This window comes from Arabidopsis thaliana, chromosome 3 (genome assembly GCF_000001735.4).
Source record: "Arabidopsis thaliana chromosome 3, partial sequence".
Lineage (NCBI taxonomy): Eukaryota > Viridiplantae > Streptophyta > Magnoliopsida > Brassicales > Brassicaceae > Arabidopsis > Arabidopsis thaliana.
The window spans coordinates 9,886,059-9,903,954 of record NC_003074.8 but is presented as its reverse complement, the minus strand read 5'-3'; the positions used below and the strand labels follow the sequence as shown (position 1 = coordinate 9,903,954).

Genomic DNA, 17,896 nt, shown 5'->3' with positions numbered 1-17,896 from the left:
TGGCGATACAATATCCGGGTGAGATAACCTCTGCTAGGCTGGTACTTAGAAGTTCATACATTTATTTTTGTCCAACATATATTGAAAGTCTCCGATTTGTTATATTAACTATTAATAGAAAACTTTTTCTGTTGGACAAAATTTAATAGAAAATTTATGTTAACAGAAAACAAGAAACTGTAAATTCAAAAATAGCAACATAGATGTTGTTATAAATACACACAAAAAAACAAGTCAACACGACAAAAAAAATCAAAATTTCTCTACAGAAAAAATGAAATATTTCACAATTTTCTTTATTTTTTTTAGTCTTTGCATGTTTGGCCATGTATCTGGCGCCGGAATCAGAATCGTCAACGAACTCAAAAATAAGAAGACCCTTTGGATGAGGTGTTATTCCAAAAATGATGTACTTGGTCCAACAATAATACCAAATGGAGGACAATTTACAGATTATTTCTTTCATAATTTATTTGGTACAACGCGTTTTATGTGTACCTTAAAACAAGGGCCTGGATTTAGTCACAGTCAGAGCTTTAGAGCATTTAAAAATTCTGGCTTATGGGATTGGAGAGCTAGAGAAGATGGGATCTATTTAAGAAGAATCTATAAGACCAAATTTGATGATGACACAGACAATCTGCATAAAGAGCAAAGTTGGATATAGTAAATATTTACAAGCTACCTAATTTATATATAAGATTCAATACTCTTCATTAAGACAAATTATGTATACAAAAATAGTCTTATTTTAATTTTAATTTGTCTACTAAGCAATTTTTTTTTTTTAAATAAGCTGTAAAACTATTAACACTAATTTATGTGTGATGTGCCACCAAAAAACTATGAGTAATGGCTTCTAAGAAAATAATATAATTTCATTCATGTGTATAATAATTTATCTATAATTAACTTGCCTTTAAACTCATATGTAACAACCACAAAATTCGTGTGTAACTACTAATGTAAAATCAAAACTAGTATCTTTAGCTAAAGAATGATATCTATTGTAACCCACAATCAATAATCATGATTCATGCATGCATAGACCCTTCTTCGAATTTTCATCTTGGATTTGTTTTCTACTCCCAGTTAATCTTTGTCAAATTCCGTTGCGTTAGGATATATAGTTAACAGATTGATTCGCCATGTGCGCTTTTTTGTTTATATATGCAAAAACGATGGACATAATCAGTAAGTATATATAGATTATGAAGATAGTATCAGTTTAGCAACTTATTTGCGATTTCATTTTGGTGGACATATTGTATGCTGCAAATTATAGAGTTGACATATTGGATACAATCTATGAATGAGATAATTCATAAATTAGTTCACTTACTTTTTCCACCATAAATGATTTGATACCTCGATTATATTGATTAATTTGGATTAACATAAATTGATTTGATACCTCGACTATAGGCATTAGTTTGTTGGCAAATACAAAATAAAAAACCACTTTTTCTATTGGTGTGGCACAGACATGAGATACCAACCTATTAGCTTTTTAGGCTGGACATCAATAATTTAGGATTTTATTTTTTAAAGATTTCTTTAAACATGGTTATTAGTCAATATATATTAATTTGGATCTTTTTATTTACCATAGTTGATAATTATAGGTGATCCGGATCAACATCGAATTAAGGGTCTAGGATTAGATAGATCTTGGTCTAACATCAACAACTTAAGTTATCCGACTAATTCTAGAGATGTGACATCATGACAGAATTTCTATTTATTTATCAGATGTTCAACTGGACCTCACAACCACCCAACCACAGAAACGGTCCCAATCCCACATTCCAGATCCCTCCAGTTTGATGTCGAGGTCCACTCAAAAACCTAAAAAACCAAGCTAGGCTGGTACTTACAAATTCAAATCCTTTTTTAGGTTGACCACAAATTAATAGTCTTCGATCATTTGTTACCTCAACTATCAATAGCAAACTTATATTAATAGAGAAACAAGAAAAGCTTTAAATACAAATGTAGCACACACGAAAACAAGTCAACACGAAAAAGATCTAAACATCTACCAAACACAATCCAAATATATATGTAAAAATGCAAAACCTCTCAATACTACTTGTGTGTAGCTTTTGCATACTTGGCCATGTATCTAGCGCTGGAATCAGGATTGGTAACGAACTCAAAAACAAAAAACTCTTATGGATGAGATGTTATTCCAAAGATGACGTTATAGGTCCATTAATAATACCGATCGGAGGGCATAGGTTCAATTATTTTGGTACCAACATATTTGCTACGACTCGTTTCATGTGTACCTTGAGACAAGGGCCTAATTATAGACACCATCAAAACTTTACAGCATTTAAACTTTACAGTGCTTCAGATGATGGAGGCGTATGGGATTGGAGAGCAAGAGAAGATGGGATCTATCTAAAGATAAAAGCTGAGAGAGGTGTTAATTGACCGGTTTTTATGCATAAAAAATATGATTGGATATATTAAAAACGTTAACAAGCTATTTGAATGTAAGAAGATTTAAATTTTTAATATTCAATGAGAGTGTAAAATGATAATAACATTATTTGTATTGTGTTGAGTATATCATTTATGTATAAAATCTAAAATTTGTATGTTATACATTTCATTATTTGTAAATCTATAATAAAACAAATGTTATTCAAACAATATACTTTTTCTAGTTAAGAACTTTTGTGAAAAGGAGTTCTAAAATAATCCTTTTCTATTTAAAATTTATATTTTAAAAAATCAAATGTAACATTATGTTAAGCTCAATGGCGCATCGTCTCTCCTAGGCGGAAAAGGGAAAAGCTCAATCATTTCCTTCCACACCCTGTCAACCTCCTAGAGTTGAAGTCCCTGGTTTCGACAACTCCAAGCTTCTTCGAAGACATGAACTCACAATCATCTAAAGACTCACCAATCCTGCAATCGAGAAGGTTTGTCCCTCATCCCTTTTCTTTCTGATCACTGGAAAACCTCTTCCCGCCTGGTGGGTGCGGACCTCGGAAACAGCCTTTTCTAGTTTCAATTCGCCAATGAACCAGATATATTCGCCAACAAACCTGATCTACTCAAATCTTTGGAGAACCAACTCTTCCACTTCTCCCAATGGATGGTTATCCTCCAAAGGTGGGAACCTACACTAGACAAGTCTTTTCCGTCTCAAATCACCTTCTACATCCATGTCCAATAAATTTGTTGTATGTCAAATTAATCCTAAGACTACTCTCTCAAATTAAGAGATCGACTCCAGTACTTTAGGGTCGAATTCGACAAAACTCTCAAGATCACACAATAGACTAACAGTTTCGAATTAATCTAAACAGAAAAAGATTGTAAATTAAAGACTAGAAAAGCATTTAAAATCATGTTGTAAATCAGATGGAGAAAAGCATCATGTTTAAGGATATTCTCAAGAAATAGATGACTAGTAGATCTAGCTATGATTAGGATTGTTATCGAACCGTTCTAGAACTCAAATCACTAATGTAAAGTTAACCAACACTAGTCACAATAATTAATTATGCCTAATGACTAAAGATCCCAATGCTAGTCGCGGATCCCTAATTGCTAAACATGCATTAATATCAGGTTTGATCTGCTCACCTAAGTATCGAAACCAGAGCTATCCACATCTAAATACTTAGGCCTATCTATGATAGTTTTAGCAATAAGCGCCCTTTCAGAGGTTACCTATTACTTAGGATAAAATTCTAGTTAGGTACTCTAGAACTATCATTAAGATTAATCAAGGCGAAGAACTCTAAAGATAATCATAGCAGCTTGGCGATCTTATATATCATCTAAATCCCTAAAGATAAACCCTCAACCTAGCAAGAGAACTACTCAAGCATGGAGATTGAAGCAAACAACATGATTTAATAAAAAATCTTAAAAGAAAATAACAAGAGAATAGCGTTTAGAAAGATCTTCTCTAACCGGAGTTTCCACAAGGTTTTTCTCCCAAGAACAACAGAGAAAAGGAGATTAACCTCTCCAAGCTTAGGTCTAAAAATGACCTTAAAAATCTATATATAAGTTCTATAAACGTGCATGGACTTCTTTGAAAATAGGGAGAAGTTCTGGGGCGAATCTACAAATCTTCAAAACTTCGAAGAGACTCGAAATTTAATTGCCGTCAGATATTGGTGTCGAGCAACACTAGGGGTGGTGTCGATCGACACCTATGCGAATTTTGGTCTCCGGATTTCTTCTACAGCATAAGTTCTATGTTTTCTTCTAGAATTCTCCATAATCTCCAAATGCATCCCAAAGTTCTGGGGCGAATATGCAAATCTTTAAAACTTCAAAGAGACTCGAAATCGAATTGCCGTCAGATATTGGTGTCCATAATCTCCAAATGCATCTAAAACGTGTAAAAACATGAAAAGGAATAGAAACGACTCTAGAAATAACAAAAATACTCAAAAACAAATGCCTAAATAATGCCTAAAATCAGTAAAGGTATATCACTAGCCATCAAGCCCAGCAAACACTTATGCCTTGACAAAAAAGTTTGGTTCCTCAGCTCAGATGGTCTCTACACCACAAAATCGGGCTATCATGTGGCAAGGAACATAATGCGATAGAACCCTCCAGTCCCTCATATGACGAACAACTGGATTGGAGATATTTGGTCCTTGAAAATCTCCCCAAAAATCAAACTCCTCATTTGGAAAGCGCTCAATAATGCTCTTCCTGTTGGGGCTCAACTGCTTTCCCGGAACATTTCTATAGAACCTTTCTGCACCCGATGCAGAGACTTTGAAACCATCACTCACATCTTATTCAACTGCCCTTTTGCTCAGAGAGTATAGAATGTCAATTGCCTACCCTCTCTAATACAAAAGAAGGCTTTGCTCTTGTGAAGAAGAGACAATGTCTCCCTCCTACGGGTTTAGGATGGAGACCTCTATACCCTTGGATTTGATGGAACTTATGGACTGCTCGCAATCAAGTGGTGTTTGCTATCACTTCTTTCTCTAAGCAGGAAGTTATTATGAAATCCATCATTGACGCAAAGGAATGGCAAACTGCCCAGCAGATGGGATCCATGCTTGGTTCTACTCCTTCCCTTTTCCCTCGGATTCATGATGAGAGGACTCCTTGCAACCCAATATGTTTATCCTGCAATCCGATGCTGCTTTCAACTTTCCCGAGCATCGTGCGAGCCTGGGATGGAAAATCTTCTCCCAAGCTTCGGGATCATACACCAAACACTCTTCTTCTTGCAATTATGTGTTATCTCCGCTATCTCAGCCTTACAACTGGGAGCTAACTTCGTCACTCTAGAATCAGACTGCCAAGTTTTAGTCAAGGCCATCCTCTCGAACTCGCCCCTTGTGGAGATTCATGGCATGTTATCAGATATCTTCTTTATTTCAAGTTCCCTTAGTGATTTCAAATGTAAGTTTATCCCGAAAGCAGCAAACTATGTGGCTGACCATCTCGCTAAGAGCCTAAGACCGCCCTATATATGTATCCTCTAAACCTTGTTTAAGTGATATATGATTTGGTTTGACAAAAAGAAAAAATAGATCATAAACCGAGCATCATCGAATCATCTTCTTGACAAGTTTTTTTTTTTTTTTTTTTTTTACGCCAAAAGACTCCATATATTATTAAAAAGTGAGCATCGAGAACCAACCACTTTAGAACCTGAAAACTTATATGGGAAAAAATAACATATCGAGATTGAGCCCCTTTTGCAAAAGTGTCAGCTCGGACATTCAATTTTGTAGGTAGGTATATGTGATATCACAAATTACTCCAAATCCTCAATTCAATACAACCACCGTAAATAATCCTGTTAAAATGGGTCAATATAATTTAGCTAAGTTTAAGTCTCAACACCAAACCTAAACGTTAAGGCCCAACAAAAGGCCCAAAGAAAAGAGTTAGGGTTCTTCTTTCGTCTTTCATATATAAAAATACAATTTTCATTCGCCTGAGGAGTGAGTTCGATCCAAAGACATTTAGGTATCAATATTCAATATCATCTCCTCTTATTCAATTCTCTTGATTTCTCCGAAATCGTCTCTTGTTGTAATGGTGGATTTGATTTTGTAACGAGTAGAAGAAAAAAAACAAAAATCAGAAAGATGACAACTTCACAAGTAGAAACTGGTTTCTTCGTTGAATTAAACAAAGGACATGTATTCATCACTAGACGCGATTTAGCTTCTCTTCTTCTTCAATCTCGTAATGGAGTATGTTTCTCTTCGTTTCACATTCGATTTTGTTTTTGTTTTGATCAATTTCAGTTTGGCGATGAATCTCTCTGTGCTTAACACCTAATTCTTGGTTTTAGGGTTTTAGGGTTCTTAAAGTATTGAACTTTTGATATTTGTGTTGCAGCATTGCTTTGATTCATGTTTTAGGGCTTTAATTGAAGTAACCCATGAATTGATTTTCTAAAAGCTTTGTGTGTTTTTTTTCTTTCTGCAGTGGCGTTTAGCTTGAGACCTTAAGAATCAAGTACTCCAACTTCTCGAATTGACTTATCTATTAGCTCAGAACCAAAGTCTGTAACAAGCAAAGGCATGACTTTTCAGACAGAGGTTCCTGATGATGGTTCTAGACAAGCTTCTTCTTCGCCTTACTCTGGAAAAGGCAAGATTGTTCCGGAATGTGGTCTTGTTGGTGATATGTATGATCCTTTTGTAGACAGTTTTGAACCAGCGTCTGTGAAATTAGATTGTGTTCAGGAGCATGAACCAGATAACGACTTGTGCATTGTACCGAAGGCGAGCATTTCTTCGAATAGACCGCTTAGTATGGAAGAAAACAACCAAGCTGTTGATAAGGAACCTTTATGTGAGTCAGAAATGACTGCTCGGGTCAGTGTTTCCTCGAACAAACCAGCTGATGTTGAAGAAAACACTGCTGGAATTGAGATTGGAGAAGTTGTTTCTGGAGAGGATGATGAGTTTGGTAAGAATGTGGACGATGGAAGAGAATGTAATAGCCATGAGACTTTGACTCCAAACTCTGATAATGAGAATCCGAAGGTAGAGAACAATGTACATGAAGGCGATAACACAAGGAAAAAGTCTCGAGAGAAATCAAAGGAGAGAGATTCATCAAGGTCCATGAAGCTTTTCAAAGTCGTGCTTACAAAATTCGTCAAGGATCTTCTGAAACCATCGTGGAGACAAGGGAATATGAGCAAGGAGGCGTTTAAGACTATTGTGAAGAGAGTGGTGGATAAAGTATCAAACTCAATGGAGGGTCGTCGTATTCCCAAATCAAGAGCTAAGATCGATAAGTACATTGATTCTTCACAGCAGAAGCTTACCAAACTGGTTATGGTAAGAAACATAATCCCCTCTCAGTCCATCATTCACTGAACCAGACTCGTCATGGTTCTTCATTTTTGTTTTGGCAGGGTTATGTAGACAAGTATGTCAAAGCATAGTAGATAAGCGAATCAAAGGGGATTTCACATAACACTTTTGCCCAGCTGGAGAAGATTCTACATTTTTGTCTTGTCTGATAAACGATGTTTAGTCAGAATCGTTCTTCTTCTGTGGTGAGTTTTACAATGCAGAATTTACCTCTACTTTCATAACATGTAAATGAAGAATCCATCCTTTTAAACTGTAGTTGAAACGCATGTATGAACCTAAAGTCACATCACATATGACTGCATTCATAAAACCTTTATAGGTAGGTTCATGTACAATCACATTCAATTAAATGATCTTTTGTCTTACTTTTCTTGAACATATAAAGATCTTAGATCTCCAAAGAATCTTAGAACCTCTATTCATCATGATTAAATGGGTGGGTACAAAGAGAGACTTAGAGATCAAACGTTGGAATTTCAGAAGACCAACCATGTGAGGCCTGATACAACATCCTAGGCAATAAGTGTCTGTAGGGATCACTCTCTCTTTTCACTTTTAAATAGTCAATGCATTGTTCTACCTCAGATTTAACTTGCAAGTAGAGCTCTTGTGCCTTCTCTTTGTCTTTTAGTTCTTTCTCCTTACCTGCCATGAAAAAGAAAAACCACCATTATTGCAACTTGCAAGTATAGAGGTCAGTGATTTGAAGTAGAGAGCATACATTAAGACTAAGTACATACCTGCTGTTTCTATTGGTTTGCCAAAGTAATAGTAGAACCGCCCTGGAATCTTAGGTACAAGTCCTGGGAAATAGCACTCTTGGTTTCCCAATTCGCTCTCATCGCCTTCCCTGACGTTCAAAATCAATGTTCATATGAATATTACTTGAAAGAAGTATTATGAGAACAAATTATAAATAGAGTATGTGATGCAACACCTTATGTTGCCAGCGTCCTTTGTTGCCTTTTCCATTAAATCCTTGAGGATAGGGATGTTCCTTTGATCATTAGAATCCAGGACAATCTGAGAATCATTCAATGTCCAAACCAAAGTTACGCCAAACCGAGGTTCGGATATTTATAATGTATAGCATATGAGAAAGCTTACTTCGCAGATATCGTCTTCTCCAACAACACCAAAAGGAACAATTTTGGCTCCAAATTTAGATGCAACTCTCACAAACTCGGACCGTTCTGGCCAAAACAGCTTGTATTCTTCACCCTGCAAATTTTGTTTGTTCATTAAAGCCTCTAAAATAACAAGTTTCAAGAATGCAGAAACCCGGAAAAAGTTTACAAACTATATATCACTTTTCTATGCAAAGCTTCACGGACACCTCCAGGATACAGAAGCACATGAGCCTTTTCACGCAGTAGTTTGTAGATATTGAAATGGGAGACTGGAACTCCACCCATTATCTTATATTTGTCAAACATCTTCGTGTCGACTAATGAGTCTTGGAGATTCTTAAATAGCATGGGATGTGCCAAACCCCGCAGGTGAATGTTCCTCTCTGTCATGAGTTGAATTACCATTGGAGCTAACTCAAATCCCAATATCATGTGATAGCCAACGTACAAAACAGGTCCCTCTGAAGGTAATCCTTCGAGGCTCCTTACAACTGTGCCGTCTTCTAGAGTTGACAGCATTACAGGAGAAGTACCATCCATTAGCAATCTGCACTGCGGAATATATCATTCAGTATCCCCTATAACTTTTTACTTGATATTCTGATTTTGTTTGATATAACTCAGAGCTTACCGGTGATCGTCTACTTGTTGTTTTAACTCAAATGTGGTAGGCATAATGTAATCCGTAATGTGATCGTGAGACTTCCCACGGCGATAAAAACAAGTACACTTGATGATAGTAGCAAGATCTACACCATCCTCCTAATATGAGATGTAAAAGAGATAGTTGAAGTGTAAGTTATGAATGATCCGATATTCTCAATTGACATGAGAAAACTAGTATCAGTATTGGATGAAGAGATATCACTAACCAAAAGGGGAAACTGTCCATTGTCGTCGAGCTTACGGACAATACATTTTGGCAACGTGCGCGAGTATCTGTCAATGTCTTCCTCCTTCAGGAGCCAATGATCGCGTCCACTGCAATAGTCATAACCAGATAAGCACTTACACTTAATACCTCTTTACAAATCTTATATATTCAGAATTTTTGGACCTCAGAAGTATGAGTGTTTCCGCTCTGACTGAGTATATGTGAGAGTTCACAGAAGCAATAGCATACTTAAGCATTTCCAGCTTCCAAAGCAGTGTGTCCTTAGGGAACATCCTACTAAGAGTCTGAAAATATATTGTGATCACAATACTAGATGAACACTTGAAAATATGTAGGCTATAAACTGAAAAACGCATATATCATAAGTTTCTATGAAGGAATACTTACAGGAAGATTAGCTGAAACAGCAAGGACATCTCTTAGCATCCCTCCACCTACTCCGCCCATTCGCTGGACAGAAAATTCATTCGACAAAGCGTCTAACATCCCAGTTAATGGATCGCCTACCGTAACAAAGAGATACATTTTTGTCACGTTTCAATAAGTTCTTGATCTACAAGGAACTGATTAGTTGGTTTAATTTATGATTCAAGATAGAATATGAGAAGAGAACAAAAGTGTACCTTGCTTAAAACCAAAATCAAAGATATCTTCCAATAGCGTTGGAAGACCATCGGGTAAAACATTTAGCATTCCTGATAGAGGTTGCACCATGAAGTTGTTGACATGTGTGGCTGCAACAAAACAATGTCTATGATGAGAAACATTCGTGACATTCACCGACAAAATAAGGCGAACTTCTGTACCTGGATTAACCAAGATCAGAGAAAGATCGATGTTGGGATTTCTGGCTGCAACATCTAAAGCAAGACATGCTCCAATAGATTCTCCAACTAAATATATTGGTCTATTTGGTAAACGAAAGTTCTCTGACTTAACGGTTTCCTCAATAAGCTTCACCAAGTCTGAATACAACAGAACACAAACAATAAGGCTTTAACTCGCATTAACTATCTTCTCGGTAGTGCTTCGAAAGGGCAACGAGAAGGTACCTTTAACAGGAGTACGATCACTGACTGGTATGTGCAGGCACCATATATCAAAAATCCTATTCAAAGACAATATAAATAAAGATCACTTACTTCAAAAGCTACCTAAAATCAAATTTTTTGGACAAACCAAAAAGAGAAAACAGAGGAATTTTCCAGAAACAGAGGAACCATATTACTTACTCCCCAAGTTTCTTGTGATGGCGAATAAGACCTAGTCCAGTTCCATCAATCCCTGCAAATTTTTGTTAACTTGAATAGCTTAATGTTTCAGAGTTCCATGGAATGGAACTAAAATCTAAATCCATAGAAATTGGAAGGCTAAAGAAGATATAGCGGACGAACCAGGTAAGTATAGGAGAAGAGGAGAGTTTGTAGCTTGAGCGCCACACTCCAATGGAGAGAACCAACGAGGTGGACCTCCTCCATCTCCGACGAACTCTCTAGCTTCTTCCAAAAAATCTGACAACCTCTTTTGCAAATCCGGACGCGCCGCCTCCACTTTCGAATACGGATTCTCCACCACCTTCGCCACCGTGGCTCTGTTTTCATCATTATTCTTCCGTCTCCGTTGAACACCACTAGAAGGGGTAGGAGGAGAAGAAGTAGATGTTACGGATTTTATCGCCGTGAGTCGATGGTTCGAGGCGGAGGTCAGACGTCGTAGGTTCGATGAAGATGCGACGGCAGAGAGACCGGAGACGGAAGGAAGTACTGTAACAGCCATTTGTGAGAAGCTCTAAAAGAAAAGAGTTTTTGTTTTTTTGTTTATAGTCGGAATACGACAAACTATTCCGAGAAAGAGCCAAGAAAGTGCGCGGAAATTAAAACTTTAGTATTTCCTTTTTGAAAAAAATACAATTACGATATTGGACATGTCACATGTGGTAATTATTGGTTAAAAATAGACAATATATGAAATAAATATAGTAATAGTAGTTATTATTGAAAGAAAAAAAACTTATGTTGGAAAATTTCTTAGTTATATAAAAAATAAAAAGACAAAAAAAGGAATTTTCTGTTGGAAAATAAAACTTTAGCATGTCGTTTTTTGGATAAAAATATATATATTTGACATGTCACATGTGTCATGTGTTATGATTTTTTTTGGTTTTTGAGCCGTAGAAACTGGTGAACAATTTGATTAAAAGGGATAAATAAAGAAACAAATCTAGTGATAACATATATGATTGAATAAGAGCACAAGTACTAGACCTGAATGGTGTGAATGGTCAGGAAATGCTTTGGGTATCATTGCGGACCTATGTTGTTGTTACTTATTCACGTGTAAATCATGCATGAAAATAAGAGAGTTGTTTGTAATCTTAGAAAACAGTATAAATATTAGAGAATTTACCAAACAATTTACAAATTAAGAAATAGATATTCGTTTGACTAATTAATTTTTATGAAGTAAGAAATCGTCAAGTTAATGATAAGTCAATATTCTTGTATGGCTAGTCAAAGTTGTAAACTGATTGATTAATTAGAACAATATACTAGCAAAGTAATAACATCGTTGTCCAAAAAATGATAATGCACATTATGCATAGAATGTGTGTATGGTAATATCAATTTTTCAAATTTTAAATGAATTGCAACCTTACAAATGACAACTGACGTGGGACACTATAATCTACCAGCCGACATCAATCTAAGCCCTGGTTCGATCGACTTAAATTATTATACTTTACACTTTTAAGTATAACAATAAACTAAATAATCCTTACTTGCTGCCACTATGAGAATTCTCTTTAGATAGATAAATAAAAAGGACTATTATAGATTAAAAAGAAACAGGAAAAATTGGATCAAAACTCAACAGGGAATAAATGAAGGTTTGGTAATAATAATGCTAATGGAAACAGAAGACATATACTATTAGAGGATATTATCTTATTTGTGTCTAACATCTAGAAAATCTATAACAAAGTTTAGGAAAGGCAAAACTCCAGCATAATTGAGATAGTTTTGTTCGCATCTGTGTGTATCTAGTTTAGACTAAAAGTCCATATTTACCACCTCATGTATTTTAGAGAGTTTAGAGCAAAAATGAAAAGAAAGCATTTATAAACACCAACAATAGTGACCTTTTGGATCTTGTTATAATTTTAGATACAAATTTAGACGTGCAAGATTCGTCTTCTGAAATTTCTACAAAACAAAACAAAATTTACAAACTTACGTACATGTCATTTTTTTTTTAACGTTGTGTATTTTGAAGGTGTAATTTGCTCTTCTTCGGTTGTGAGTTTTACAATGAAAATTTTACCTCTCTACCTTCAACATGTACCTGAAGAATCCATTATTTCAAACAGTATAGTTGAAATACTTGTGCTGCTAGAGCCACATCACATATGACTAGAATCATAAAACCTTTATACTCAAGTTAGTTAAACTTGACACCTTCCGGAATAATAGATAGGCTCATGAACATTCAACTAAATAATCTCGTCTTATTTTCCATGGACAAATAAAGATCTTAAATCTCTAAAGAATCTTAGAACATCTAAATATGATGCCTTATAAAAAATTGTTGTGATACCGTTTTCATAAACAACTAGATATTAACCCGCGGTATACCGCAGGTAGACTTATATTTTAGCTAAACTAAAAACATTTTTTGTAAAGATGATTTATAAATATATGATATTATTTTATTTGATTTTAAATGTATAGTACACTGCGAGTTGTATATGTTTTGTTGATATTATTTATATTGTTTAGTGTTTTAAGATTATACACTTGTATTTTGATTGTTAATTTTAGCGTTTCACCTGTAGTATACCATCTTGTATTCATATCGATCTAAACCCGTCAATTGTAGGATTTTCCAGCTTGTACTAAAAATTAAATTACATCATACACATAAAAAAAAATCTAATATGTTATTAATTATTATAGTATATAAGATTATAAATTTTCAAAATAATATGTATGAAATTAAATATAAATATTCAAATTATGACCCGTTACTCAGTCAAAAGTTTTCTTAAATCTATTTTTGACCCGTTATAATATATTTTCATGTATTGAACAGTTTCTATTCGTTTTTAAAAATTCAAATCATGGAATATGCGAAAAAACTCTAATTATTTTTTTATACTGATGATATGATGATATTATTTCTTTCGCAAAAATAGAATCATATAAAGATGAGAGGTGAAGTATAATAATTAATAAAAAATTAACATGTTAATTTAGATATCAAATCTAATTTGTTGATTTTAGTTGGTTACTTTTTTGGAAATTAATAATGTATTTTATTTTTCTAACTAAATTAAATTAATTAAAATTTAGATATCAAATCTTATATGTTGATATTGATTGGTTACTTTTTTGGAAATTAATAATGTTTTTCGTTTTTCTAATTAAATTAAATTAATTAACTCTTTAAAATTTTATTTCTAATGGCATACCTATGTAATTACTTACAAAAAATAAGGTTATTTTTTATTATGTACTTTCCAAATAATAGTATAGGATGTATTTGTTGGAGCTATAATAGGGTGACCATGATAACATTGTTTAAATATGGTATTATATATTCACATATCATAGTGTGTATTATGTGATATAATGACCATTTTTGTAGCACAATTTTAATCTATATTAGTATTTTTGAAGTGAAAATTTGAAATAAATCTTCATTTTCAAAAGAATTACAATTAATGCCATTTCTTATATCCATATCTAAACAACTTTACAAATAATTCTCTCTACTATATCAAATATCATATAGCCAAACACAAGTGAAAGATTTTAACATTAATTATGAAATTAAAAATATGGATATAATGTTCCACCATTAACAATACAGATATTTAGAAGCTGACTCCAACTGGATCATCACTTTTTATTTTTATTGAAACTAAATCAAAAGCAGATACAATTTTCATTTATTATCTTAGAAACTAGTGTACATAACAAAACCATATATATATATTTTTTTTGATAGGAACCAAACCATATATTCAGTGGTGAAGAACTTGAAAGAAGGCTAGAAAATTTTCTTCCCCATTGATGATCTCTTTGGCTTCCTCCTGCTTCGCCAATCCCCAATCGAAGAAGTAAAGCAAATTCAACAATGCCATCTCAACAAGTATGGTACCCATTGTCATCCCTGGACATATTCTCCTACCAGATCCAAACGGTATAAACTCGTAGTTTTTTCCTTTAAAATCAACGGAACTGTCGAGAAACCTGTCAGGGTTAAACTCATCTGCGTTTTCCCAGAGTTTTGGATCACGACCCATCGCATAAACGTTGACTAAGATCTGTGTTTTCGCAGGAACATCGTAGCCTTGAATCTTGATATGAGACATTGTCTGTCTTGGGAGCAAGAGTGGAGTTGTTGGATGTAACCTTAATGTCTCCTTGACCACGAGCTTAAAGTAGTGAAGTTGGTTTAGATCTTCTTCTTTGATTCTCTCCTTCTTGTCCCCAAGTGTTGTCCGAATCTCGTCTTGCACTTTCTTCATCACTCTTGGGTTTCTGATCAGCTCGGTCATTCCCCATAGTGTTATGCCAGCGACTCCACCAATCCCTGCTACAAATATGTCCTGACATAAACACAAAGTCACAAATATATTGGTATGTTGTTGCAAGATTTTTTAACCACTGTGGAATATATATAACTTGAAAAAGACTAAAGGCTTACCGAGATCATTCCTTTGAGATGATCAGTGGTGAACTTGAGAGCATCTCCATCGTTCTCTTGCTTCTTCTTCATATCGATCATCAAGTCAACAATAGTAGAGCTCTCTCTTCCAGGCTTAAGATGCTCGTTAAGAACATTCTGAAAGAAAGTGTCTACTACCGAGAAATTATTCTTCAATCTCCTGTTCTGACCGGAGATACAGTCGATGAACCTACCGATTCTTCCGGGAAAGAAATCAGAGAACACAGTTTCTCTTATGACCGCTTCAGCCTTTAGCACAAGATCCACGACTCTATCAGCTTCAAAGAAATCACACTCATAGAGATTTATCCCGTACCCGATACGACACACTATATTTCCGACTAAAGTGAAAATGGCTCTCTCAAGATTCACCGGAGATTGTCTCGTAGCAAACTCAGAGAGTTTCTTGACACACAAGTTATTCTCTTCCTCTATGATATACTTGAAAGATTGAAGCTTTTTCACGCTGAAGAGCTCGACCACCGAGAGCTTCCGCATCAGACTCCACTCGTCACCGAAGGGTGCCATCCCGATGTCTTTGAAGTTGTAAAAAGTTGCTCTCATTCCGGCCGCCTCTGGTCGACTACAACACTCAAGATCGTTGATCTTTAGCACTTCCTCTGCTGCTTCTTTCGAAGAGATCGCGACCACGGGGACGAATCCGTATTGGAGAAGCGCCACTGGTCCATACATTTCGGCGAGATTACGGCGATTCCTCGGATGTAGTGTCCTGCGTTGGTGTAAGTTTCCGATGATGGGAAGCTTCTTTGGACCCGGAGGAAGCTTATATTTCGAAGGTTTCAAAACGTTCAAGAAGATTAAGATCAGGGGTAAGAGGACGAGGAAACAGAGGAAAACCGACATTTTCCTTGCCCTGTTCTTGTGTTTTTTTTTGTTCTGTCTTCTCTATCAAGCTTAGGTTAATAATCTATTTATAATGTATTCATTCCTTTAGAGGGAAATTCTTTATTCAAAGTCATAAGTCACTAGTCACTACTATCCGCTGTAGCTTGTGAATAATAATCGTAAGTGGACAAACCAAAACTGAGCACTTCTCAAAGAATACTTTTCAAAGTGAACACTTTTCAAACAAAACTTTTTAAAGTGAACACTTTTCAAAAGTGAATACTTTTCAAACAAAACTGATTCAATTAACAAAACCAAAATCAAATAATCCAAAGTGAACAAACAAACTGAATACTTTTCAAACTACCATTTCTAATATGAGACACTACCATTTATGAAAAAAAAAAAAAAAAAAAAAAAAAACTTAAACACTAGTCAATCTTTTTGTATCATGCATGTAGACTTCACTGACCGAGCTAACAAATTCAGTATTGGGTCGTCTCAAGCTAAGCCAACCCGGCAACCCCACAGGCCACAAGGGGCAGCCGAGACGAAGTGCATGAACATTAATTAAACATGTTTTCTTTCTATTGTTAAAGTTGTTGAGTCAAAGGCTATTCCAAAACTTCTTCATATGTTTTGTTATTTTGGAGTTTCCAAAAAAAGGAAGCCGTCAGTAAACTTCAATTTTTTTCAAGAAAGTAGATTACAAATCCTAATAAGAAAATTCATAGTTTTTTTTTTGTCATCAATTTATTTTCGTTTTATAATTTTTAATTTAATTAATGTCCATAAGTTAGTATTTAACATGTTTATCCTTAATGAGCTTAATTAATTGGGTCTTTGAAAGTTAGTTTTTCAATGTACTTCCAAAATATTAGTATAGGGATCCATATATCATCATCTTCTATTTTTTTTTTTTTAGTTATTTCAGAATTTATTTTCTTTTAATTTCCTAACCTTTAATTATTGTTAGTCATGACTCATTTCAACCGATTATATTTTTTCTTATCATAGTTTTTCTTATAAATATATTATCAATTATTTTTATGCAATATATTTTTTAGTCAACAATTTTAGCGGTGAAAAAAACTATAAAAAGTGAAATTAAAGAGACATATAGTGGCTTCGTATTTCGTAGAGATATTTTGTGGGTGGTGTCAAAGAACATATCTCAAGAGTAAAACATGATAGGGTATAAAACACACCTTTTGTGGTAAAATAGATATTTGATTAGTAAATGGATGTAAATAAGATAACGTTTTGACATGTACTTTGCATATAAAACCGGTTTTGAAAATTTATGGGATCATATATTTTAAGCAAGGTTGCATAACTACTTTGTTTGAGATATGAAAAATAATAATAATGAAGAATATTTGGCAACCGCAAACTTTTGGTGAATTATAATTTAACTTTACTAGATTATTGTAATAATTTCATAATAAATAAAAACACATCAAAATAAAAATTAGTGTAATAAGTTAAACTGCATAGAATCGGAAGTGGGTACGTTTGAAAATGCCGAAGTAGATTTTATAATAAATATTTGAAGTGGTTAATATTGACGATATATTAGTCTAAAATATAAAATTTTAAGTTTTTAAATTACAATACACAAGAGTGGAATCACAATTATAATAGAAGGAATACCAAAAGTCTTATCATCTTATAAAAAAAAAAGTTATATTTTGTATGAAAATTAGGTGTTTAAAAGATAATTGAATCTTTGATGAATAAAAACACAAAACAAGATTGAACTATCGTGGAAGAATAAAAACACAACTGTTTGATGATACAAAAAAATAATAATTAGGTTGCGCTGACCAAACATAATAGAGCCCCATAGAAAACAAATAAAAGACATAACGCACGTGGAGGAGAATTAATGGCCTTCTTCCGTTGGATTTTATTTCATTATATAGGTAGGATACAACATAATTGAGAAA

General features: G+C 34.3%; 6 protein-coding genes across 8 annotated transcripts; 4 read left to right on the top strand and 2 right to left on the bottom strand.

The window, feature by feature from the left end:
• Positions 1-274: 274 nt before the first annotated feature.
• Positions 275-667, top strand: AT3G26870 (Plant self-incompatibility protein S1 family; the record flags this gene model as incomplete). Its single annotated transcript, NM_113599.1, has 1 exon — positions 275-667. The coding sequence occupies one exon, from the start codon at positions 275-277 to the stop codon at positions 665-667; it is 393 nt and encodes a 130-aa protein (NP_189322.1).
• A 1,168-nt stretch (positions 668-1,835) lies between these two features.
• Positions 1,836-2,661, top strand: AT3G26860 (Plant self-incompatibility protein S1 family; the record flags this gene model as incomplete). 2 transcript variants are annotated; one of them, NM_113598.2, is made up of 2 exons in its annotated part: positions 2,071-2,254; positions 2,336-2,439. In NM_113598.2, 2 exons carry the CDS (start codon positions 2,071-2,073, stop codon positions 2,437-2,439), a joined length of 288 nt encoding a protein of 95 aa, NP_189321.2. The 2 variants fall into 2 exon arrangements, with proteins under 2 accessions (NP_001319651.1, NP_189321.2); NM_001338836.1 differs by having other exon boundaries at positions 1,836-2,661.
• Positions 2,662-4,498: 1,837 nt separating this feature from the next.
• AT3G26855 (RNA-directed DNA polymerase (reverse transcriptase)-related family protein) lies at positions 4,499-5,440 on the top strand. The gene is made up of 2 exons (NM_148756.2): positions 4,499-4,808; positions 4,988-5,440. Exons 1-2 carry the CDS (start codon positions 4,605-4,607, stop codon positions 5,273-5,275), a joined length of 492 nt encoding a protein of 163 aa, NP_683598.1. The 5' UTR covers positions 4,499-4,604; the 3' UTR covers positions 5,276-5,440.
• A 508-nt stretch (positions 5,441-5,948) lies between these two features.
• On the top strand, positions 5,949-8,413 carry AT3G26850 (histone-lysine N-methyltransferase). 2 transcript variants are annotated; one of them, NM_202639.1, is made up of 4 exons: positions 5,949-6,206; positions 6,445-7,307; positions 7,385-7,481; positions 8,375-8,413. In NM_202639.1, exons 2-3 carry the CDS (start codon positions 6,540-6,542, stop codon positions 7,412-7,414), a joined length of 798 nt encoding a protein of 265 aa, NP_974368.1. In that variant the 5' UTR covers positions 5,949-6,206; positions 6,445-6,539; the 3' UTR covers positions 7,415-7,481; positions 8,375-8,413. The 2 variants fall into 2 exon arrangements, with proteins under 2 accessions (NP_974368.1, NP_566802.1); NM_113597.3 differs by lacking the exon at positions 8,375-8,413 and having other exon boundaries at positions 7,385-7,724.
• On the bottom strand, positions 7,618-11,164 carry PES2 (Esterase/lipase/thioesterase family protein). Its single transcript, NM_113596.2, has 14 exons — positions 10,766-11,164; positions 10,604-10,655; positions 10,424-10,479; positions 10,178-10,336; positions 9,995-10,105; positions 9,759-9,874; positions 9,534-9,655; positions 9,349-9,457; positions 9,108-9,238; positions 8,657-9,023; positions 8,454-8,567; positions 8,284-8,369; positions 8,087-8,196; positions 7,618-7,991 (listed from the first exon to the last, which is right to left on the bottom strand). The coding sequence occupies exons 1-14, from the start codon at positions 11,145-11,147 to the stop codon at positions 7,801-7,803; spliced, it is 2,106 nt and encodes a 701-aa protein (NP_566801.1). The 5' UTR covers positions 11,148-11,164; the 3' UTR covers positions 7,618-7,800.
• A 2,999-nt stretch (positions 11,165-14,163) lies between these two features.
• On the bottom strand, positions 14,164-16,038 carry PAD3 (Cytochrome P450 superfamily protein). Its single transcript, NM_113595.4, has 2 exons — positions 15,081-16,038; positions 14,164-14,982 (listed from the first exon to the last, which is right to left on the bottom strand). Exons 1-2 carry the CDS (start codon positions 15,963-15,965, stop codon positions 14,395-14,397), a joined length of 1,473 nt encoding a protein of 490 aa, NP_189318.1. The 5' UTR covers positions 15,966-16,038; the 3' UTR covers positions 14,164-14,394.
• Between the last annotated feature and the right edge of the window lie 1,858 nt (positions 16,039-17,896).